Source organism: Peromyscus eremicus, chromosome 8a (assembly GCF_949786415.1).
Source record: "Peromyscus eremicus chromosome 8a, PerEre_H2_v1, whole genome shotgun sequence".
Taxonomy (NCBI): domain Eukaryota; kingdom Metazoa; phylum Chordata; class Mammalia; order Rodentia; family Cricetidae; genus Peromyscus; species Peromyscus eremicus.
The window spans coordinates 56,030,095-56,055,208 of NC_081423.1; the positions used below are offsets into that span (position 1 = coordinate 56,030,095).

The following is a 25,114-nucleotide window of genomic DNA, read 5'->3' on the forward strand; positions in this document are numbered from 1 at the left end:
AGCCTGGTCTACATAGTGAATTCCAGGACATCCCAAGTTACATAGTAAGACCCTGTCTCAGAAAAAAAAAAAATTAAAAGAAAAAGAAAGAACTGGGCACTGGGGCACATGCTTGTAATCTCAATAGTCAGGAGATGGACGCAGAAGGATCACTAGTTTGAGTTTGAGGCCAGCCTGGGCTATGCGGAAAGGAGACAGATTAGAGAAGCCAGCTCTACCTGCCCTGGGAGCATTAGGCCAGGGATTAGGCACAATTAAGCAACATAAGGCAATTCTGGTAAACACCATTAAGAATGATAATTTAGGGGTGGAGAGATGGCTCAGTGGCTAAGAGCACTTGCTTCTCTTTCAGGGGACCCAAGTTTAATTTCCAGCATCTACGTGGTGGTTCACAACCATCTACAACTCTAGTTACAGGAAATCTGATGCTTTCTTATGCTCTCTATGGGCACCAGGCATGCATGTGGTGCACCTACATACATGTGGGCAAAACACTCATACACACAAAAATGTAAAAAACAAAGAAAGAAAGAATTTTAATTTTGGTGTTTGGGTCATGGCTCAGTCAGTCAAACGCTTGTTTACTGAAGGCCCGAATTCAGATGCCCAGTATCCACGTCAAAAGTCAGGTACAGGGGCTTTTGAGTGTAATCCCCGTACTGCAGAGGCAGAGCTAGGAAAAGGGAGGACCGCTGGCCAGCCAGTCTACCTGAGTCAGTGAGGTTGGGTTCAGCGGGAGAGCTTGTCTCAAAAAAATACAGTGGAGAGCAATAGAGGAAGACACTGGATGCCAACCTCGGGCCTCACATGCACACAAAAATGAATAAATAAGTAGTTTATTTAGGAAATGCTAATGTTGTGATAATTCTTTGAGATATGCTTCTTGATAGTTGCTTCCTTCGAATAAACTTCAACTATTGGCAGCAAGCCGCTCAGCCGTTTGAGTGACAGCTGTTGGGTCCTGTCCCACGTCTGGCTGCCTCCAGCAGGGGAATGCCAGCCAAGCAGCCTGTCACTAAACAACAGCTGAGCCATATTTGATTTTTGATTTTTGTTTTTGTTGTTGGTTGACCTGATTTGGCTTGTTGTTGTTGTTGTTGGAGAGGGTGTTGTTTTTTTAAGATTGGGTCTCCGGGAACCTTGACCTGAACAGCTAAGGATAACCTTGAACTTCTGATTCTCCTGTCTCCACCTTCTGAGTGCTGCAATGACAGAGGTCTACCACTATATTCAGTTTACGTAGAGTTAGGGATCGAACCCAGGACCTCATCCGTTTTAGGCAAGCACTCTACCAACTGAGCTACATCCCCAGCCCTGGTTTTACTGTTTTGAGTTAAGATCTCACTAGGTAGCTCCGTCTTGCCTGGTATTCTCTAGTCAGGGTGGCCTTGAACTCACCCCTCCTGCCTCAGCAATTCTGGATGCTGGGATTAAAGGTCTGTACATCAACTGACTATTTTAAGTCTTCTACGACCACTCTAAGGAATAATGACCACTGAAATGCCGTGACTCCTGCTCCAGAAGGCCTTGGCCTAGTCATTCCTGCTCCAGGCAGCCTGCATCACAAGCCTTGGGAACTCCAGATGACCCTGCTTATCCTGGAGCTGTTCTCTCAGGCCAGGAAGGAGCACTTCACAGTGCCTCAGAAGAAAGCCCATGACTCATGATGCTAGATCTATAACTTATCCTTACATAGGACCTTTGGTCGGTAGAACTTCAACAATGAGCTGTGATTAGTGAAAATTATAATGTCACATTTGCATTTTATAGCTATATCACAACCCTTTGCTGTTTGGCTCACTTTGAGGGACACCCTCCTGGGATACCCAATGAAGTTAGAAGAGTAGAAGGCTTCTCCTTAAATGGTCTTTTCTTTTTTGCTGGTCTCTATTGCGGGTAAGCAGAACTAGCCGGTAACATGTTGATAGTGGCGGCGGCAGCCAACAGGCAGTGGCCGCAGCCATAAGGGAGCAGGAGAGCAGCAGAGCAGTTGCAGGAAATACCAGGGGCAGAAATGGTAGGGATCACAGGTGGTGGAGACAGCAAAGGACGGTGGAAATACAGAAAGCAGAAGCTATAAAGAGCCAAAGATTACAGGCGGAGGGCCATAGTCCTCAGAAGAGGTCCAGGGGACTGTCAAGTTTTAAAAGCCAAGAGTCTCAGCACTCAAACTTAGGAGCTGTAACGCCCGCTTGCTGACTGTTCCTGATTACTGTCCCTTACTGCTGCTTAAACAGCAAGGATTGGACTAGCTGGGAATGCCCAGCCACTGGCAATTAAAAGTCAGAGCAGGCGGTTGTGGCACATGCCTTTTATCCCAGTGCTCGGGAGGCAGAGGCAGGAGGATCTCTGTGAGTTCGAGGACAGCCTGGTCTACAGAGTGAGATCCAGGACAGGCACAAAGCTACACAGAGAAACCCTGTCTTGAAAAACAAAACAAACAAACAAAAAAAAGTCAGAGCAATGTCATCCAACCTGAGCACCTACAGCCATAGGCCTCTGGCTTCTATGGCCTAAAGCTATAAGCTTCTGGACTCTACAGCTTGCAGTGGTTCTCAACCTTCCTAATGCTTTAATACAGTTCCTCATGTTATGGAGACCCCAAACTATATAATTATTTCCATTGCTACTTCAAAACTGTAACTTTGTTACCGTTATGAATCATAATGTAAACATCTGATATGCAGAATATCTGATATTCGACCCCCATGAAAGGGTCATTTGACCCACAAGGGTCATGACCCACAGGTTGAGAACCACTGGCTTAGAGCTATGAGTCTATCAACCCAATTCCTAAGCCTTCGGCACCCAAGGGCCCGGGACTACCTATGTAAGAAGAGCTAGTTCTCATATACTCATGGTTTCCATCTGAGTAGAGCAAAAATAAGGAGATTGCTTCAGAAAAGGAAAAAAAAAACTATTTCAACCCATTTAACCCCGAAATATACCCACTTTGGAGGTGACACAAAATAAAGAACTCAGCAATAGAGAATCTATATACACAGACTGATAATGAGCACCAGCTTCATTTAAATATGGGACCACTGTCAAGCAGCTACGGCGATATGCACAGAGAACAGATTGTGCATGTTATAACTCTAGAAAATGTAAAAATAAAAATAATAAAACTTGGGAGGTTAGGGAGAGAAGGAGGGGAGGAATTCTCTTTCCTAGCTGATATTGGTCAATAAATCCAAACTTTTACAACCAATTTGAATTTAATACTTTTGACTTCACCTCAGTTTCTTCAGGAAGAATCACGTAAGTAACACACACCCTGTGATTCTGTTTCTAGGAAGTGTCTAATAAAGGCAAGCTAGAAAGACAGGAAGTCAACTGGTGGCTGCCTAGGCCTGGGGAAAAAAAGAACAGATGGTGTAGAGATGGGGAGTATCTTAGTTATTTTTCTATTGCGATAAGACACCATGACCAGTCAACTTATAAGAGAAAGAGTTTATTTTGAGCTTACAGTTTTCAGAGGGTGAGTCCAAAACCATCATGGTGGGGAGCATGGCAGCAGGCAGGCAGGCATGGCACTGGAGTGGTAGCTGAGAGCTCACATCTTGAAACAACAACTACAAGACAGTGAGAGCTAACAGAATGGCATGGACTTTTGAAATCTCAAAGCTCACCTCTAGTAACACAACTTCTCAAGGGCCAGGAAGTGAAACGTAGTGGTTTGAAGGAGAATGGCCCCTATAGGCTCATATGTTTGAATACTTGGTTCCTAGTTGATGGAAATCTTTGGGAAGGACTAGGAGGTGTGGCCTTGTTGGAGTAGGTATGTCACTGGTATATTATCACAGCAATAGAAAAGTAACTAAGACAGGGAGTGACAGCCAATGAGGACAAAGCCTCCTTCTACAGTGATGAAACATTCTAAAATCAGTGCAGGAGCTGGGCATAATTGCATGTACCTGGAGTCCCAGTACCTTGAAGGCTGAGGCAGAACAATCACTTGAGCCCAGGGATTCAAAACCAGTCTGAGCAACACAGCAAGTCCTTATCTCAAAAGGGAAAATCAATGTAGGAATGGTCACATAGCTCTGAATACTTAGGAAACCATGAGCTACACACTTTAAATATGTGAGTTGTACGGTATATGAATTATATCTCAACAAATCTGTTCTAAAAATTACAAAGTAGGCCTGTGAAATGGCTCAGTGAGTAAGGGCCCTTGCTGCTAGGGCTGATAATCTGAGTTCAATTCCCCAATCACGTGATGGAAAGACAGAATATCATCCTGCAAATTGTCTCTTAACTTCTACATGCACATCATAGCATCTGCACACACAAGCACATGCACACATGCACACACACAAAATAAGCAACTGAATGTAAAAAAAAAAAAGTTGTTTAAGGTGCTGGAGAGATGGCTCAGTGGTTAAGAGCACTGACAGCTCTCCCAGAGGACCTGGGTTCAATACCCAGCACCGACATGGTGGCTCACAATTGTCTGTAATTCCAGTTCCAAGGGATCTAACACTTTTGGCCTCCATGGCCATCAGGCACACACATGGTTCACAGGCATGCGTTCAGGCAAACCAATCATACACATAAAATAAAATAATAATAATAATTTATAAAAGTTATTTAATATCACGTGACCACATGACCCCAGTTGAATGAAGATATTTCTGACTCTCTGAGCACAGTGGTGCATGCCTGTAATCTCAGCATGTGGGAGGCTGAAGCAAGAAGTTGTCACAAGTTTGAGAGCAGCCTTGGCTCCATACTGAGTTAGGCCAGCCTGGGCTACAGAGTGAAACTCTGTCTCAAAATAACAACAACAAAGGTATTTCTAATGAACCATAAACCAGGGAATGGGTACAAAAAGACAAACAGAATGATGGTCCTCTACTGAAACATACATGGATGTAAATCTATGTAAGTATCAGTTTCCTCTTTGTGCTTTCTGAGTTACTTTATTTATTTTCTTTCTTTTCTGAGATAGAATCTCACTGTGTACTTCTGGAACTCAGTATGAAGAGCAGGCTAGCCAGACTGGCCTCCTCTGCCTCCTCTACCTCTGCTTCTCAAATGCTATTGCACCTGGCAAACCACTGGGGGGGAAATATATATATATATATATATATATATATATATATATATATATATAGTTTGTTTGTTTGTTTGTTTGTTTGTTTGTTTGTTTTTTGAGACAGAGTTTCTCTGTGTAGTCCTGGTTGTGCTGAAATACACCCTGTTGACCAGGCTGGACCTTAAACTCACAGAAATCCACTTGCCTCTGCCTCTGCCTTGAACCCCACTAACCACTGACTTTTTAAAAGTTTCCTCCAAGCGAAAATATAAATGTTGGGGCTGGAAGGATGGCTCAGAGTTAAGAGTACTGGTTGCTCTTGCTTCAGTAGTGCCAGACATGCATGTGGTGGTGCACATACATACATGCAGACCAACCTGCGAGCATGTAACTTGATACACAAAGTAGTCTAGACTGTTGCTCCCAACCTTGTCTTAATGATGACAGTGCCATGCACCCCCAGCCCCTGGTCTGTGGATGCCTGGAGGGTTATCCTGGTGCTGTTTCTCTTCATTCAAACTCCTGGCTTCAAGTCACCAGCCTAAAGCTCTGTCCTGAACCCCAGGCTCACACGTTATCAGCTGCTCCTTGGCATCTTCAGTTGGATGTCCTAAGAGGCAGCCTGTGATGGTCCTGAGTTGTATAAGAAAGAAACTGGGGGTTGGGGATTTAGCTCCTTGGTAGAGCACTTGCCTAGCAAGCGCAAGGCCCTGGGTTCGGTCCTCAGGTCTGAAACAAACAAATAAACAAACAAACAAATAAAAGAAAAAGAAAAAAATAACAAAAAAGACCAAGAAAGAAACTGAGTAAACCATGAGGAACAAGCCTACTGGTGGCACTCCTCCGCGGCCTTGCTCCAGTTCTTGCCTCTTGCTTGAGTTCCTGCCCTGATGTCCCTCGGTGATGGGCTGTAAACTTTATGACAAACAAACCCTTTCTTCCCCTACTCGCTTTTGAGCATGGTCTTGAGCACAGCAGCAGAAACCCTAAGTGAGACACAGTATGACCAGCTGCCCCATGCTTCTGCTGCGCTGCTTCCCCCGCCACAGTGTGGGGAACCATGAAACAAACCTCCTCCAACCATGACACAAAAATAAAGCCTTCCTTAAGTTGCTGTTGTTGGAGCAACAGAAAAAGCAACTAATGTACATCCCAAATTTAACATGCTTAAATTGGAACCCCACAGAACTTTAAAAACAGCCACCCTGCCCCTCCCTCAGACATCCCCTCAATAAATAGCAACTCCTTGACTCAGGCCCCAAGCCACAGAGACGCTCTCAACAACTCCCTTTCTTTTACTCTTTACCCCCAACCTGTCAGAAAATCCTGTGGCTCTACTCTCGTTACACCCCCAGAACCTGACCACTTCTCCACACTTCCTCAACGGCCAGCCTGGCCCACACCACAGCCCTCGCTGGCCTGCATCGTTGGAAAAACCTCTTCATCCGGACTTTGGCACCTCTGTTCCATCTCAACACAGCAGTCGGAGAACTGCCCCTGCCTTTTTTATTTCAAGTCTCCCCCTTATCTATTTAATATTTGTGCTTGTGCATGCACACAGAGGAGGCTGGGTGACATGCACGTACACCACAAAGCCAGAACTGGCAGTAATCGGTTCTCTCCTTCCACCGTGTTGGTCCTAGGGATCGAACTCAGGTTGTCAGGCTTGGCAGCAAGCTCTCTTACCTGCTGAGCCATCTCACTGGCCCCAGAGAGAGTTCCTTAAGCTGTGTGACTGACAGTTGCAAAATGGCCCCAGTTAATCCTGCTACATCACGTTCATGCCTTGGTATTGTGCTCTTACTCAGTGAACTATGTGGGCCCTACATCACCTTAGCCAACAGAAGAAGGCAGAAATGATGTTCTTCCTGGGGACTAAAAGACTTCGTATCTTCCCCTTTGGTCTCTTAGATACTGTTCTGAAACCACCATGAAAGAAGCTGATCTACTCTAACGAAGGGTACAGAGTCACATGGAGAAGAGCCTCAGGAGACCAGTGTGGGCATCACAGCCCATCCCAGGCCAGTGCAGCCATATGAGGGAGGCAAAAAATAAAGCAGGAGAGAAACCGTCCTGCCATGAGGAATAATACTTACATTTAGCAGCACTGTGGTGCTAGGGATGTGGCTCAGTTGGTAGAGTGCTCAGTTAGCATGCACAAAGCCCTGCTTTTGATCCCCAGTACTGTTTAAACCGTGTGCAGTGGTAAACACCTGTAATCCCAGCCCTTGGGAAGTGGAGGTGGAGGCAGGAGGACCAGAAATTCAAGGCTATGCTTGGCTACATAGTGCGTTCAAAGCTTTCTTAGTCAGGGTTACTGTCACTGTGACGAAACACCATGACCAAAAGCAATCTGAGGAGGAAAGGGTTGACTTCACTTACATTTCCATACCACTGTTCATTATCAAAGGAAGTCAGGACAGGAACTCAAACAGGGCAGGAACCTGGAGGCAGGAGCTGATGCCATGGAGGAGTGCTACTTACTGGCTTACTCCTCATGGTTTGCTCAGCCTGCTTTCTTATAGAACCCAGGACCACCAGCCCAGAAATGCCCCCACACACTCACAATGGGCAGGGCCCTCCCTCATCAATCACTAATTAAGAAAATGCCCTACAGGCTTGCCTACAGCCTGATCTTATGGAAACATTTTCTCAATTGATGTTCTCTCTTTTCTGATGACTCTAGCTTGTGTCAAGTTGACATAAAACTAGCCAGCAAAGAGGCCAACCTGGGCCACATGAGACTCTATCTCAAATAATAATGATTATAATTATTATAGTAGACTGTTTTAAGCCACTAAGTGTTGGGGTGATTTGTGAGGCAGCAAGAGATACCCACTTAGTCAACCATTAATTAGATCACTTGACTTGTATGTAGGACACACTCAATGGTCCTCACTTCACATCTGAAACCAAGTCATTGTAGGTACAAGGTGTTAACGATCTGCATCCCCCACTTCCTATGGCCATTACTCTGACCTCATTTCCTGCACCCTGTCTTGGTTCACCCCATCCCAGGTACATTTCCTTGATTCCCATCAGTCACTTTCTCTTCCCTGGAGTCTCGACACCTGCTATTCCCCCTGCACAGATTACTCTTCCCCACATCCGCATGGCTCCTCACTTGTTTCTGGTCAGCATGAAGCATTCATCACAGTGAGGGTCCTATATCCCCTGGGCCCTTGAACTGTCACCCAATGTCCTTTTCTGTTATCCCCCACAGAGCACATCCTCCTCTGACATATTTTTTTTTCATTCCATGTATTATTAGAGGCTGACTCCCCCATTAATATCTTCACCATTGATTTTAATATGGGTTAAATAATTTACTTCATCTGCTTAAAGCAAAAGGAAACAAAAACAGAGCCTCCATTCCTCTTACTATTCAGCCTCCAGACCTTCAGAATCTTGATATTTATGCTTGTATTTCTTAGGTAAAATAAGATTTATGTTCCTGTTGTGTAGACTGAATTTTCAAACCAACAGACCACAAAGACCTTCTGAAAAACCAGGTCGACTTGACAAAGCTTTCTGAAACTAGCCAATCACAATGACGTCAAAAACTTTGACCACGTGTTTGTGCTAACAGCATAAAGTTCTGATTTTCGGTTAAGCTTTGCTTGCAAAGGTTATGAAAGATCTGTATAAGTTTCTCTCGACGCGTGGTGCTGGCACACACATTTAGTCCCAGCACTTGGGAGGCAGAGCCAGAGGTGGATCTCTGTGAGTCCAAAGCCAGCCTGGTCTACAGAGCGAGTTCCAGGACAGCCAGGGCTACACAAAGAAACCCTGTCTCACAAAACAAAACAAAACAAAAGGATTCTCCCTGCTGCAGCTGAGGGACACTTACAATCTCCTACTCCCAGAAGGGGACTGTGAATTAGGACCGGCCGTGAATAACTTTTACACTGCAATATCTCCATGCTCCTGGTTTTCAACACCATACCCGTAGACTGGGTGCTGTTTTGTTCTCAGTACTTTTTCCCAGTGTTTAGACACTGGTGTATGACACACAGGATGTACTGGGACACATTTGATGGGGACAGGGATCCTTGCTGTTCCTTCTGGCTAAGACAGGGCCTCAGATCGACTCCTTGAGACCTCGGACACATCAATACGCACAGCCTGTCAGCTCAGGAAGCCCAGCTGAAGTTGGAGGTGCTATTCGAACCCCAGGTTTCTCACCTATGAGATCAAAAGAACAGAGTAGATCTGCAGACTCACAGCCAGTGGGCTTCTTGTCTGTGGGCACAGACATGCTTCCCTTCAAGGTGAAACCTCAGAGGGACCCACACCAGAGGGCAGGTGACAAGACCTGAGCCACAGTAACCAACCAGATTTTCCAAAGATGATAATCCTTGGCCATCACATGCTCTTTCAGCTTACTGATCCTCCCTTCCATCAAAGGACAGACTCCAGGGAGCTGGAGAGATGACTCAGCAGTTAAGAGCACCAGCTGCTCTTCCAGAGGACCCAAGTTCAGTCCCCCACACCCCATACTGGACAGCTCACAATCACTTGTAACTCCAACTGCAGGGATATTGACACCATTTTCTGACCTTCTCAGGCACCCAAAAATATATGGCATACACTCACACAGGCACACACACATACTTGTAAATCAAAATAAATCTGTTTCTAAAAATGGACTCTGTTTCTCCAACCTGCTATTTTGAGCAGGAAGTCAGGGTTCAAGAGAAAGTATCACTTTCAAAGTAACTTTCCAGGACTGGTCATTTGAGGCAAAACGGCTTCACCTGCCTCACTATCCCTGGCTGCAACTGCTTGGAATCTGGCCACCATGTTGTGAGGGAGCCCTGGCCATACAGAGAGGTCATGGGCAGGTGCTCCAGCTAAGTTCTCATCAACTGCCAGACAGCTCTGGCTTCCGGGATCCAGCCCTACCCATCTGCCTACGTGACTTCAGATAGAAAAAAAACGATGTCACCCTTTCCTGCCTCCAAACGGAAAATCTGTGAGCAAAACAAATGCTTTCGTTGTTTTGAGCGGCCAAGTTTCATCACATAACCATAGTAACTAGAACAGGCTCAGAAGTCCATTTATCTCCTCAATGAGACCACAAATAAGTAGCCTCCATCTTGTTGCTAAGAAGACTGAGGATCAGGGAGGTCAATGTCTTGCCCTAGGTCACACAGCTAGGAAGTGAAGAATCAGGAAGGATAGTCAGGTCTTTCAGATTCTCCAGAGCATACTCTTTACCATGCCCCAACTCTGGCTACTTCACCCTGAACCCAAAGCCCACCAAAAGTGGGGCTGTCAACATCCAGCCACCAGGTCAGCAACGGTTGAGGCCCTGCATGAGGCTCGGTCCTCCTCTGAGGACAAACCCCTTCTCCTCTGAAGGGCAGCAGCTCTGGGAAGAAGGCCAAGGAAGGGGTGTGAGCCAAGACCTGCTGCGAGTGTGTCTGGATCCTAATTAACGGCTGGGAAGTCCACTTCCCTTGCCAAGAGGCCTGAAGGATGGGAGATGGAGCCCTCACACCTGCAGGCGGGCCACAGGGCCTGGGCTCCCACAGCAAAGGCCCAGACCAGACTTTATATGCTCAGGAAACTTCATTTCCATGGAACTCAGGAAAACTTGGTCTCTACCAATTTGGGAGCAGACACACTGTTCTGCCAAAACCCCCTCCTTCCCACGCAACACAGTTACAGCAGAGAAAGTAAGAGAAAGTATGTTCAGCCATACACGCAGGCACACGCACCCCACGCAACTATCTGCATTCCCTGATTCTCATACACAGATAGGGACAGGTAGACAGACAGTATAGAAGGGCACAATCTTATACACTAATGTGCACAGACCAACATGATTCAGTATGTGTGCTCAGCACATATTTAACCTGGATGTACATGTGCATATCAATGTACATGTGCAAGAGCACACATACATACAATCCTACTCATATACAAGAATATAGTCACACTTGTGTGCATGCACACACCAAATACACACACACACACACACACCCCCGCCACACACACACACATATTCTTCTCATGGGTCCTTCCCAAGATGTTGCAGATTATCTTCCAGGACTACTGACTACTTGCTCCTTTAGAAACAGAGACAGTGAAAGGATTTTGGTTCCTAGAATCTGAGAGAATAAATTGGATGGATGGATGGTTGGATGGATGGATGGGTAGATGAGTGGGTGGGTGGGTGGGTGGATGGGTGGGTAAAAGGGTGGATGGGTGGGTAGATAGTTGAATGAGCCAGTTAAATAGCAGAACAAGCTCATGTGGCATTTCTTATGTTAAAGCCCAATAGAAGCCAATTCTTCATCTCTTTGGACACCCTAACACTGATCCCTGAAGTTCCCCCAAATCTAATGACATTACCATGGTGGCCTATGGCCAGTTACCACCTGTTGAGGTTTTAGGAACAAGGCCATGTCCCCTGTACTACAGCCAACTACCAAATTCTCTACTAGCACCTGTATTTGGGTGGGTGGCCACAACCCCACAAACTCCGAACAATTGAAATCAAGTTTCTGGTCATCCTTAAAGCTCACTCTCCTGCCTCCCTCCACTACCACCTCAAAGCAAGGTCTGAGGAGTCAGCTCAGCCTCTTGTTCCTCTGATACCATCTCAGGGCTGTCGGGAGATTCTGATAACTCTACCCTCAACATCCATCTACAATCTAATTGCTTCCCAGCCTACTGCTGTTGCCACTCTGGTCTGTCCCCTCCCACTCTCCTCCGAGGGAACCCGCAGCCTCCTGCCTCCTATACGCTCCTGTCCTTGTCACTCCTACAACATCTATTCTCTAACAGTAGCCAGAGAAACGCTGTTAAATGTTAAGTCAACAACAGAGAACAAAGGCAGGAAATCAATGTACCCAATAGTCAGTTCTTTGAAAAGAACAGCAAAATGACAGCCAGGCTTGTAATTCCAGTACAACAGATGGAGGCAGGAGGACTGAGGGTTTGAGAATAGCCTGGGCTATATAGCAAGTTCTGGGATATCCTAGACTACATAGTAAGAGCCCGTCTTAAAGGTGAGGAGGGAAGGAGATCAATGAGAAAACCCAGTGGGTAAAGATGGCTGCTGCCAAGCCTGACAGCCTGAGTCCCACCCCTGGAATCCACACGGTGGAAGTGGGGGACTGAATCAGCTCCCCTAGGTCTCCTCTCTCTCTCTCTCTCTCTCTCTCTCTCTCTCTCTCTCTCTCTCTCTCTCTCTCACACACACACACACACACACACACACATACACACACACACACTGGTGTGCATACTTCCACACACATACACACACGCAAAATAATTAAATGTTTTTTGGAAAGAAAAAAGAAAAAAAGAAAAATCAACAAACCTTTAAACTGACACAGAAAAAAAGGAAAGACTATTCAACTTACCAAAATCAGGAATGAAAGAAGGTACTGATATCACTCTCATAGAAATCAAAAGGCCTATAAGGAAATGCTATGAACATTTACACACCAACAAATTAGATTACTCTAGATTAAATATAAAAAATTCCTAGAAAAAAAAAGTGAAAAGTACTTCTCTTTGCAAAAGACGAAGACCACTACAGAAAACCACAACCAATCAAAATGCAGAGTTGTGGAGCCCAGTCCCAGCTGATGCATTCACAACACCACAGCTACACCTAAGGCTCTGGGAGCCCTGTGGAGGGCGGCGGGCAGGAAGGTTGTAAGAGCCAGAGGACCAGGGAGTTTGCCATGAGCCTATGTCTCCTAGGAAAGTCAGAATGTCAGAAGGTCTCATCAGCGTGACTCCCCAAACAGGAGCTGAACCAGGACAACAATGGGAGTGCTCAGGTGGAGGGGGAAAGCTCATGAGACCCAACTCCACCCAAAGAACTACAGGCAGCTAAGGAATGCTGAGAGCAAGAGAAACAGTCTTCTCCAGGGAAGAGCACACCAAGTGGTTATCCAGTACCAAATGGTCAGTCCTGAAAACGGGTGTGTGTGTGTGTGTGTGTGTGTGTGTGTGTGTGTGTGTGTGTGTGTTTATATATGTATGCAAGGATATACAAGTAATTTTATACTAAGCAGGTTATATTTATGTATTTGGGAACACACACATAGTGAAGAGGAAATGATAGAATATTATAATTTCAAAAAATAAAAAAATAATTAAAAAAATTAAAACTAGTGAAACTCAGTCAAAAAGAAACAGAAAAATCTGAACTGACCTTCAACAAGTAAATATTGAGTCCATAATCAAAAACTTCTCCCCAACAAAAGCCCAGAACCAGATGGCATCACTGATGAATTCTACCAAATGTTTAAAGACAAATTAACACAGATCCTCCATAAATAGCAAAAAGAAAGAAAGAAAGAAAGAAAGAAAGAAAGAAAGAAAGAAAGAAAGAAAGAAAGAAAGAAAGAAAGTTTTAAAAAAGAGAGAAAGACAGACCCACTAGGTCATCCTGAGGCCATTGCCCTGCACTCCACAAAAACACAGATGCAAATACCCATATCTCTAATCCCCTCCTATCCATACAGATACAGAAATCTTCAGCAGAATGCTACCATGTCACATCCAGCAACAGAGGAAATGGTTATACAGTGTGACCATAGGAGAATACACCCCAGGAATGCAAGGTTGGCTAAACATGCAACTGTCAGTCAATGCAATACACTAGAATAACAGACAAAGGGCACAGTCACATGATCATCTCTGCCCCTGAGCATAAAATCCCACCCCACTCTGTCCACGCTACTTCCACCTGATGTCTGAAGGCCCCATCATCCTCTCTGTGCCCACCTCCCACTCTCTTTATATTAACAAGGGTGGCCTCCTCCCCATTCCTCAGACCTTCCAGGTACATTCCTGACTTAGGCCCTTTATACTTGCTATTCCCTATGCCTAGAACTCTGTTCTCCCAAATTCTACACAATTCACTCCTTCATTATGGCATCTACAAGAAGAAGGGAAAGCCGCAGCATCTTCTTAGTGAGCCTTTTGGCCTCTCTATGAAATTGAAGCCTTCTCTCATCAACAGGATCTTACTATTTCCCTTCCCCACTCTATAGTATTTTTCTATGTATTTATAATCACTTGAAAGAGCATAAAATTTTTACCTATGTATCTGTTTGTTTACTTGCTTTGAGATGGAGTCTTGGGGTACAGCCCAGCCTGGCCTAGAACTCCTCCTGTCTCAGCCTCCTGAATGCTGTGATTCCAGGGCTGTTCCACTATGTCCTGCTTCTCCTCATGTATTATCTTTTCTTGCAGTCTGTTTCTCCCAGCTAGAATGTAAGTAGCACTTGAACCAGGAAGCCAATGACCAACACTGAATAAGGAAATAGATACGAAGAGCTTGCCCTTCAACTGCTCTCTCGGCCAGCAGTGACCGACTCCCACGTCCCTGATGCCGCACTTGGGAACGGAGGGCTGAGAAGGGTAGGAACCAGGCCTGGGCCCTGCTAGAATTCACCAGCTGGGGCTGTGAGAGGTCAGAATCAAACTGGGCGTGGTGACACATGCCTTTAATCCCAGCACTCCTGAGGCAGAGACAGGCAGATCTCTGAGTTCAAGGCCAGCCTGGTCTACAAAGCCAGTCCCAGGACAGCCAGGCATACACAGAGAAAGCCTGTCTCAAAAAACCAAAACACACACACACACACACACACACACACACACACACACACACACACAGAGAGAGAGAGAGAGAGAGAGAGAGAGAGAGAGAGAGAGAGAGAGAGAGAGAGAGAGAGAGAGAATGTCAGAATCAAATAACCTGGCCCAAGGCTGAGAGCACTGAGGAGCAAGCCACCGATAAGAGAAGGCCCCAAGAAGAGCCAGTGTTGTCTGACCCTGCCCCGGAGGCCTAGAATGGTTTAGACGTATGGACAAGGAGGGATGATGAGTGGACTAAAAGGGGGCCATTGGGTGTGCTCTAGGAATCAGGAAGGGTCATGAAACAGGAGTGCAGAGAGGGAAGGGCCAACGAGACTGTCAAGGCAGTTCACATGGAGCTTTAAATGCCAGCATGAAGAGTTGAACCTTCTTCCAGATAACCAGGGAACTGTGTAAGGCTTTAGAGCTGGCAAGGTCCATGGCGTCCAGAAGCTCCCCTGGCCACGTAGGCTGAACAGATGCAGCAAGTAAGCAGGAAGATGAGGACAGCAAGAGGTGCCTATGGTGGAGGACAGTCCTGGGAAAGCTGGTAAGGCTGACGTAGGGCAGGGTAGAAGGAATGGGCAGGATCGGAGGGACGGGGCAGTAAGGGCTTCCTGAATGAGGACTGGTAGGGGTAGAGCCTCAGCCTGCATCTCAGGTCAGAACTTCCAGTAGGCCCCAGGGCAGCAGCACAGACAGAACTGTGGAGAGAGTTAGGGCTGAAATCTGACCGTGGAGACGCAACCCACAAGAACATCCCAAAAGCCAAGATGCTTCCAGCACCGGAAGATGGATGCCTCCTTGCTCAGAGCACCTTCCTGTTCCTCCACTCCCAACCAGGACAGGCCTGGAAAAGAGTTAGAGCTCTCCCAGCTGGCTCGATCGGCTGAGACGCAGTACCACCACTCCTAGATGAGACATGCAGCTCTGAAGCCTGCCAGACTGCAGGGTGGGGGACAGCTGTGTCCCCAAAACATAGCCAGGAAGCAGCCTGCAGGAGCCAAAGAAGACATTAGCAGGAGCAAAGTTGGATGCCAGGGCCTCTGGCAGCGCCCCATCCACCTGGGCCTCAGTCTCCCTGCAAGTTTAGTTCCTGTCAGTCCCATCAGCTCTCACCAGGAGAAGGGACAGTCCCCACCACCCCATCCCACCTAGACAGTAAGCACGAAAGCATCTTTTGGCGCCCAGCTGCTTCTCTCCCCCAGAATGGCAAGGGCACAGGCATGGCATACCCAGGCCTGAGGCAAACATGTGTCTGTCTTACTCTTTGCTGCTTCCTCTGGGCCTCAGTTTTCCAGTCTGTGAGGTGGGGTCAAGAGGACTCTTCAGTGTCAAGAGGACTATTCAGTGTCAACTGAGCCTGTGAGAGGGAAGGTGGCAGACCTCTTCCCATCTCCAGGAAGTTCAGAGGCAATCCCCCTGTTTTGTGTTTTGAGTTTTATGTCAACTTGACATAAGCTAGAGTCATCTGAGAGGAGAGAACCTCAACTGAGAAAATGCCTCCTTAAGATCAGGCTGTAGGCAAGACTGTAGGACATTCTCTTAATTAGTGACTGATGGGGAAGGCCCTGCCCATGGTGGGTGGGCCATTCCTGGACTAGTGCTCCTGGATTCTATAAGAAAGCAGGCTCAGCAGGCAGTGGTGGCCCACATCTTTATCCCAGCACTCGGGAGGCAGAAGCAGGAGAATCTCTGATTTCAAGGCCTGCATAGTCTACAGAGCAAGTTCCAGGATGGCCAGGGCTCCACAGAGAAACCCTGCCTTGAAAAACCAAAATGGAGAAAGAGAAAAGAAAAAAGAAAGGAGGCTGAGTAAGCCATAAGTAGCAATCCAGAAAGCAGCACCCCTCCATGGCCTCTGCATCAGCTCCTGCCTCCAGGTTCCTCCTCCGAGTTCCTGCCCTTCCTTCCTTCCTTCCTTCCTTCCTTCCTTCCTTCCTTCCTTCCTTCCTTCCTTCCTTCCTTCCTTCCACTGTGGTGTGGGAGTGTTAAGTGAAATAAACCTCTCCTCCCCAGTTTGTTTGTGGTCATGGTGCTTCATCACAGCATTAGAAACCCTAAGACACCCCCTGAAGAGGGCCCAGGTGCACCCTAAGGCCTTGGCGACAGAAAAGGAAGCATCTCCCACTGACTACCAGCCAGTGTGCCCAGGAGCAGGCTTCACATCAGGCCTGGAGTTTTTAATTTTTTTCCCTTTCTTTTTAAAAAATTATGTATTTATTTTATGAGTATGAGTGTTTAGTCTGCATGTATGTACATCATATGTGTGCTGGTGGCTTAAGAAGCCAAATCCCCTGTGTGTAGAGTTACAAATGATTGTGAGCCACCACATGGGTGATGGGAATTGAACCCAGGTCCTCTGTAAGAATAGTGGATGTTCTTTGTTTATTTGTTTGTTTTTTGTTTTTGTTTTGTTTTGTTTTTTTCTGAGACAAGGTTTCTCTGTGTAGTTTTGGTGCCGTCCTGGATCTCACTCTGTAGACCAGGCTGGCCTCAAACTCACAGAGATCCGCCTGGCTCTGCCTCCCGAGTGCTGGGATTAAAGGCGTGCGCCACCATCACCCAGCCAAATAGTGGGTGCTCTTAACTACTGAACCTTCTCTCCAGCCCTTCTTCTTCTTCCTTTTTTTAAACCTTTGTGTGTGAGTGTGTGTATGAGAGCGTCAGAGAGACAGAGACAGAGAGAGCAGTTCTCTCCATCTACCATGGAGTTTCCAAAGATCAAACTCAGGTCACTTGTCCGCAAGTTCCTTTACCCACTAAGCCATCTCACCAACCCCCATGGCATTTCTCAAAAGAGACCTTTTCTTGGCAGGCAGCGGTGGTGCGTGCATCTTTAATCCCAGCACTCAGGAGGCAGAGGCAGGCGGATCTCTATATGAGTTGGAGGACAGCCTGGTCTACAGAGAGAGTTCCAGGACAGCTAGGTGAAAAATAAAAAATAAAAATAAATAAAAAGGGGCTGGAGAGATGGCTCAGAGGTTAAGAACACTGGCTGTTCTTCCAGAGGTCCTGAGTTCAATTCCCAGCACCCACATGGTGGCTCACTACCATCTGTAATGAGATCTGGCTCCCTTTTCTGGCCTGCAGGGATACATGCTGTATACATAATAAATAAAAATATCTTTAAATAAATAAATCTTTAAATAAATAAATAAATAAATAAATAAATAAATAAATAAATAAATAAATAGAAAGAGATACTTTCTTAAATGAGGACAGAAAGAAACAGGCAGGATACCTGCTAAGTGCAGCTCCTCCTAGACTAAGCCACCTCAAGGACCTCCTCTGTACTCGCCAAACAACCCAGTGTTAGGTGGCATTAGGAAGTATGGTCTCTGGGGCCTGAGTCCCCTTGGACTTAGGGTGGAGCACTAGAAGGAACAGAGTACAATGTGGGAAAGAGAGAGAGACCAGGTGGGTTGGAAGGACAGCATGCGGGGGAATCAGGAAGGTCATGAGGGTGCACCACCACTGCCTACAAGCCAGGCATGTCTGCTAGAGAGGCCACATCTGCCTCAAGGAAAGGTCAGAGCCCACTCCCAAACCACGAAAGTGTTCCCAGCCCGGGCACCTGGGCAGCTGCCGCTCAGAAGGCAGTGACAGAAACAGCTCATTCCCAGGTAGCCCTTGTCCAGTTTTCTGCCATCCTTCACCTCCTCAGGCCTGCAGGAGTCAGAATCATGGGGAGGGCTGGTATCCATGACAAAGGACAGAGAATGTGACAAGGAGCTTGAGCACACCATGGGTCCCCTCATCCCGGGGCAGTTTTCTGTGCCTGGATAGCAGCCTTATTCAGAGGCAGAACTGAAGCTATGGTTTAAGTGGAAACAGACATTTTAGTCCTTGAGTGTGACTGGCCATAACAGGACAGTCACCAGGACTGGGGCATAGGTGAGTGGATAGACAGATGGACATTAAACCACAGCCAATTTACTGAGTTCAGCCAGCTCAGTGGACCTGATTGCCTATGGACAAGGGCTCTGTGTCCAACACCCAGGGGCGAAGCTGGTACTATCCTCCCAGAAACAGCAAGCCTTTCCCACTCAGCAGGACAGGGATGAGTAGGAGGGCAGGAACAGCGAACTGTGACGGGATGCTTGATAATCTGGGGACACTTTGGAGGAGGTGAATGATGACTGTAGGAAGAGAAGGATTTCAGACCCAAGAGAAACAGTGCCCTCCATGAACAGACACAAGCAAAGGGTGGCACCCCTGTCCTAGGCAGAATGTGGGACACAGGTGGGGCTAGAATGAGACCAGGCTCTGGAAAGCTTGTGCTGGCCATAACTGTCTTTCAAGCAAGGTCTGCACTAGCCATGACCAACCTTTCTCATCTGGAACTTGGGAAGCATTCCCTCTGCCTCCCCAGGTTCACAACACACCCTGGATCAGATAAACACTCCTACCCTACCCAGTCTACCAACCAGTCAGTCATCCAGAGGGACTCACTCCAGAGCCAAAAGGGGCTTGCGATCACATCTAGTCCTGCCTCTTTGCTGGGCGGCTCTCAGTGAGCCTCTGTGCACTCACTGGAAACTGGGGCTAGAGTTTCTGGTCTGGAAGGGGTGAGCAGCGCAATGAACTCAAGACACAGCTTAGTGTGCACCTGTAGCCTCAAGGGATTCCCACCCACTCCCAGAGGGGCCCTCACTTACATAGGAAGCCAGGAGGGTCCTTGAGGCCAAGATGAGCGCCAGGTAGAGGCAGGGAGCTGTGGCAAACAGACTAGAGGCACAGATGAGGGGTTCGGCCCTGGGGTTCACCTTCTTGTACCTTCTTGAGGCCTCCGCCCCCAGGATGACACCAATAATGCCAGTTGCAACAGTCAGTGCCCCAAAAATCAGGCTGGTAGGAAAGAGCAGAGAGGACCTGGTCAGACCTGCATCCTATCCCTGCCTCCGGGGTCAGGCTACCTGACCCAGTTACATGATCCGGTACCATGCAGCAGGAGGCAAGCCCAGAACTGCAGCTGGAAAGCTGAGGACCTTGGAGGAATCTCCACCCATGCACATCCACAGTGACCTTCTCTATCTCACCACTCCAAAGGCCTCACTCAGAAATCTTAACTCTAGGTCCTTAGTGCTTAGATGATTGGCATGTACTGACTCCCATGATGTGCATAGTTCTTGTCTGGACATTGCACACATTCACCTCTTTTTTGTTGTTTGTTTTGTTTTGGTGGTGGTGGTGGGTTTTAGGGGTTTCTTTTTTGTGGGTCTTTTCCTTTTTTTTTTTTTTTTTTTTTTTTTGAGATAGTCTCTTGTTATTACCTTGGCTGGCCTGGATTTCACCATGTAGAGCAGGCTGGTCTCGAACTCACAGAGATCCACCTGCTCTGCCTCCCCAGTGCTGGGATCAAAGGTGGGTGCCACTATCCCCGCATACTCACCTCTTGAATCTCATCCATCTGCATGCACCCTGACTCTGCTTACCTCCCAAGCAGCACCCGACAGCATGCCTTTCCCGCCCATTCTTGTACACACTTCAACCCCATCTGGCGTCGACAGAGACTCTCTCTCTACACGGGCCCTCAGAAAGTGCTGCTACTGCAGCTGCTTCCTCCTCCTCCTCCTCCTCCTCCTCCTCCTCCTCCTCCTCCTCCTCCTCCTCCTCTTCCTCCTCTTCCTCTTCCTCTATGACTTTATTTTTATGTTTATGTGTGCGTGTAGTACCAACAGTACCCAGAAGGAGGCATCGGGTCCCTGAAGCTGAAGTGCCGGGTAGTTGTGAGCAGCCATGTGGGTGCTGGGAACCAAACCCCAGGTCTTCTGCAAGAGCAGCCAGTGCTCTAACCACTGAGCATCCTCTCTAACCCCAGAAAGTGCTTCTTAAAACATGAGGGACTATGTTCCTAACCACACTCTGTCCAAATCCTCCATCAGCTCTCAAACACCCAAAGCTCTGGTCCTAGCGCCCTGGACCTCAAGCCTCAGCCCCTACTCTTCTTTTTCTTGGCCATGCAAACCCCACATACTTTTCTTCATCTGGAACACTCCGCAATAGCATTCTTGTTCCCTTGCTTGCTTTACTGTAAACTTTCCAAATTCCCACTCAATCCACGTGACTCCCACAAATGCCCCCTCACAGGGGACACCATCCCCTGTTCCCACGCTGATTGCTTTAGTTCCATCGTCCCCTGTAGCACTAGCTACCATCTATACCCCCCCCCCCCCGCGGATTCCTGAAAAGCAATGGCCAGATTTGGTTTCCTTCCTGTCTTCTGTGCTGGGAGCACAGAGTCCAGAACGTAAGCGATACATGTTAAGCAAACGAACTCTTTGATTTCCTCCCAGAATTCCCAGATGGGCAGACGCAAGAGTAAGAAAGGCGAGGGCCGATATCAGACAGCTGCTAGATACAGAGACAGGATCTGCACAGACAGACACCATCACCCACTGCTCATTCAAGCTCCTTTCAAAAGAGTTTCAAGGTCTCACTGAGACAGTGACCGGTGCGGACTCTGACAGTCAACTCTAACCAGGCTCTTCCAGCCCCTCAGTGGCACTCTGGTATCCTCTCTACAAGGCCCTGGCCAACATATGGCCCTATGGGACTAGCCCTACGGACCATTGTAGCCTCCTCTCTCAGTCCCTCATTCCCTCTGCACCAATGGTAATTCTCTTAGCCAGTCTCATGATGTCTGGCCAGCCTCTCCACCTTGCTCTGGCTGTTCTCAGAGCTGTGGCCCCAACATACACCTGTCTCCCCCAGCCATGCCCCCCTCTCAGACACAAAAATTGCAGGCTTATGTGAGATGGCCAGGGCCTAACTCTCACCCTCACGAGGGCTGAAAAGATGGCTCAGTCAGTTAAATGCTTTGCCACTCAAGCACAAAGACCTGAGTTCAATCCCCAGCATCAGCATAAATGTCAAACGTGATGACGTCATGCTTTCATAATCCTAGGCCTGGGAAGGCAGAGATGGGTGGATCAGTGAGGCTCTCTGGCCAGCCAGCTCAGCCTAGATATCAAGAGGGACAGCTCCTGAGACGTGACACTGAGGTTAACTCCTGGCTTCCACATACATACATACACCACCCCCACCCCCACCACCACCCCACACACACACACATACTCAAAGAATGTGACACATGGGCTGGCAAGATGGCCCAGCAGGTAAAGGCACTTGCTGCCAAGCCTAGCAGTCTAAGTTTGATCCCCAGGGCTCACTTGGTGGAAGGAGAGAAATGACTGTAGCAAGTTGTTCTCTAGTCTCCACACACGTGAAAACACATACACACACATACAGAGAGAGAGAGAGAGAGAGAGAGAGAGAGAGAGAGAGAGAGAGAGAGAGAAAGAGAGAGAGAGAAATAGGTTTTTTTTAATTTTATTTTTATTTTCTGTGTATGGATGTTTTGTCTGGGTATATGTCTGTGCCAACAGAGGCCAGAAAGGGTATCAGAGCCCGTAGTACTGGAGTTACAGACAGTTGTGAGCCACCATATGGATGTTGGGAATCAAACTCAGGTCCTCTGGAGTGCTCTTAACCACTGAGCAATCTCTCCAGCCCTTGTAACAATTATTCTAAGTAAATTAATTTTGAAAAGGATGTAGCCATGCAAAACTGGACATCAGCAAAGTGAGCGCAAGTGAATCCCACCAGCCTCTGTGAACTGTCTATGCCACAGGCTGAGACCTAACGAATGTACCCTCCCTATACAGCAGGGCATGTGGAAACCATAGCAGTCAGGAACTTGCCTGAGGTTGCCTGACACAGCCTTTCAAGGGCAGGCCCAGCGCCTCAGAGCCCTCTCCCACCAAGCAGAAGCCGGCATGTCCCAGCATCATGTGATGGTCCTCACAAACCTCCCGAGCCAGGTGCTGGCTACTAGTCAGATCCTGAGTTAGTGGTGTTCATCTCTGAGTCTCCCTCTGAGCCAGCCATAGTGGGCTGTCAAGATCTTTGAGAGACTTGGGTTGAGTAATCAAATAGGCACCATAGTGATTTCCCTCATTGGCTCTGATGCTCTACACCACTCCCCTATCGCTGTCCAGACTCCACTTACAGCCAGAGACAGGACTCTTTACCTGCCATGCAGCTCCTTCCTCTGGGCCACTTCAGCTCCAGGGTTGGAGGTTCTCCTGGGGCTGCACAGGAAGCTTCCCACCTGTGCAACTTTTTTAGTCAACCTGATACAAGCTAGAGTCCGGTGTGCAAGTGGAGGTCAGAGGACAACTTTCAGGAATCAGATGGTCAAGTGTGCAGGGCATTTTCTTTCATTCTTTTTTCCAAGACAGGGTCTTGCTGTGTGGCCTGGTCTACTCACTATGTAGACCAGGCTGACCTCAAACTACTCACACAGATCCACCTGCCTCTGCCTTCCGTGTGTTAGGATTAAAGGCATGTACCACTATGCCTGGCTCTTCTTTTTAATTGAAATATATATATATATATATATATATATATATATATATATATATATATATATATATATATATACATACTTGGGTTTTTTTGAGACAGGGTCTCACTATATAACTCTGGCTGTCCTAGAACTCACTATGTAGACCAAGCTGGCCTCAAACTCACACAGATTTGCCTTCCAAGTGCTGGGATTAAAGGCATGCACCACCACTCCTGGCTTATTTATTTATTTATATGTGTATGTGTGTCAACACTTGTGTTTAAGTATGTGCACTAGTAACCATAGAGGCCAGAAGAGGGCGCTGGATCCCCTGAGACAGGAGTTAAAGACAGTTGTGAGCTGTCACGTAGGTGCTGGGAACCAAGCCCAGATTCTCTGCAAGAGCAAGCAAGTGTTCTTAAAAACACTGAGCCATCTCTCCAGGCTCTGGCGTTTTCTTGACTAAGGATTGCTGGGGAAGGAACTGGACCGCCCCGAGCAGGTGATCCTGGGCTGTACAAAAAAGCAAGCTAAGTGAGTCATGGAGAGCAAACCGGTAAACAGCATTCCTCCATGGCTCTGTTTCAGTTCCTGCCTCCCCATTCCTGCTTGCATTCCTGCCCTGGCCTCATTCAATGCTGGGCTGTGACTTGGAAGTGGAAGATGAAATAAACACTTTCTTCCTCCAAGTTGGTTTTGGTCATGGTGTTTACCTCAGGAATGGAAAGCAGGCTAGGGCACTGTCTCCCCCTCACATGCATCTGGGGCTGACCCTAACCCAGGGGGTTGTAGCAGCCCCAACACAAGGACTTTCTACTGCTCTTCCATAGGCTAAAACCTTAGCTAAACTCACAAGGTATTGCAATCTCTGGAACCTCTTGGAACCTCTAACAAAAACCACACTTTGCAGATATTAAGGATCTTGATATTGCCTGGAATGACCACCCTCCCTTAGTCAGGTAAGCCCCGACCATAGTCACGTCTGTGCTCACTGAGGACCTCCAGCCCAGAAAGAAAAGGATCGTGTCATGTGACTTTGAAAGCAGAGGTTAGAGAGATGTGACCAAGGAATGCTACCGGCTACAAGGACCTAGGAGAGGCAAAGGCTCCACAGAGCTCCGAGGGAACGTGACTCCGCAGACACCTTGATTTGGGTGCACTGGAAGTACCAGCCTCCAAAATCATGACAAAACTAATTTCCGGGTATTTTTAACTGGACTTTTTATTTTATTTTTTAGTACTGGGGCTGGAACCCAGGGCATGTCCTTTTTGCTTTTTTTCTTTTCTTTTTTTTTCTTTCTTTTTTTTTTCTTTTTTTTGGGGGGCAGGGGTTAGATTCTCATGTGGCTCAGGCTACCAGGCTAGCCTCATACTATGTAGCTGAGGATGACCTTGAATCTTATGTATATCATGAGCATGTATGTATGTACTTATGTGTGTATGCATGTGTGTGTGCATGTATGAGGTGACATAGTACACAAGTGGAGGTCAGGGGGAGATGGTTCTCCCCTCCCACCATGTAGATTTTCAAGGATCAAAAGTCAGGTCATCTGTCTGGATGGCAAGTGCCTTTACCCACTGAGCCATCTTGCAGGCTTCACCCTTGAACTTCTGGGTCCTCTTGCCTCCTCCTCCTCCTCCCTCGTGCTAGGATTAAAGGTGTGGACCACTGTTCTGGGCTTGCGCAATTTAGGATCAAATGCAGGGCCTCATGCACTCTAGGAAAGCACTCTACCACCCGAGTCACAGCCCCAGCCCCAGCCCACACTTCTGTGGTTTTAGACCATTAAGTGTGTGATCATTTATCTTATCAAGCACAAGACACCGATAGGCCCGATAGGCCCGCCAGTTCTCACACAGATGGTGTGAAGGGGCCAGAGAGTGGGAGCTGGGCAGAGACAATGGCTTCTCTAAGCAAGTGTCAATACCTGAAGAGGGACGGAGTCCTCTTTGGGGGCTGCTTAGGAAGCTGTCTCTGCCTCCAGAGAGGACAATCCCGCAGGGGAGCAGGGGCAGACTGCACCTTCTCTCTGTGTTTGTTCACAAGATTTTTCCTGTATGCCAGAAAGCTCTGCCGGTTGGTGAGGCAACCTGTAAGTTATTGACAG

The 25,114-nt window shown here is 47.4% G+C and overlaps 1 protein-coding gene across 1 annotated transcript in view; it reads right to left on the minus strand.

Moving 5' to 3' along the window:
• Spns3 (SPNS lysolipid transporter 3, sphingosine-1-phosphate (putative)) overlaps window positions 1-25,114 on the minus strand; it is a 56,811-nt gene that overhangs the window by 16,711 nt on the left and 14,986 nt on the right. The window contains exon 8 of the mRNA XM_059269497.1: window positions 19,315-19,504. Within this exon, the coding sequence (XP_059125480.1) occupies window positions 19,315-19,504 (190 nt within the window). The remainder of the gene's footprint in view (window positions 1-19,314; window positions 19,505-25,114) is intronic.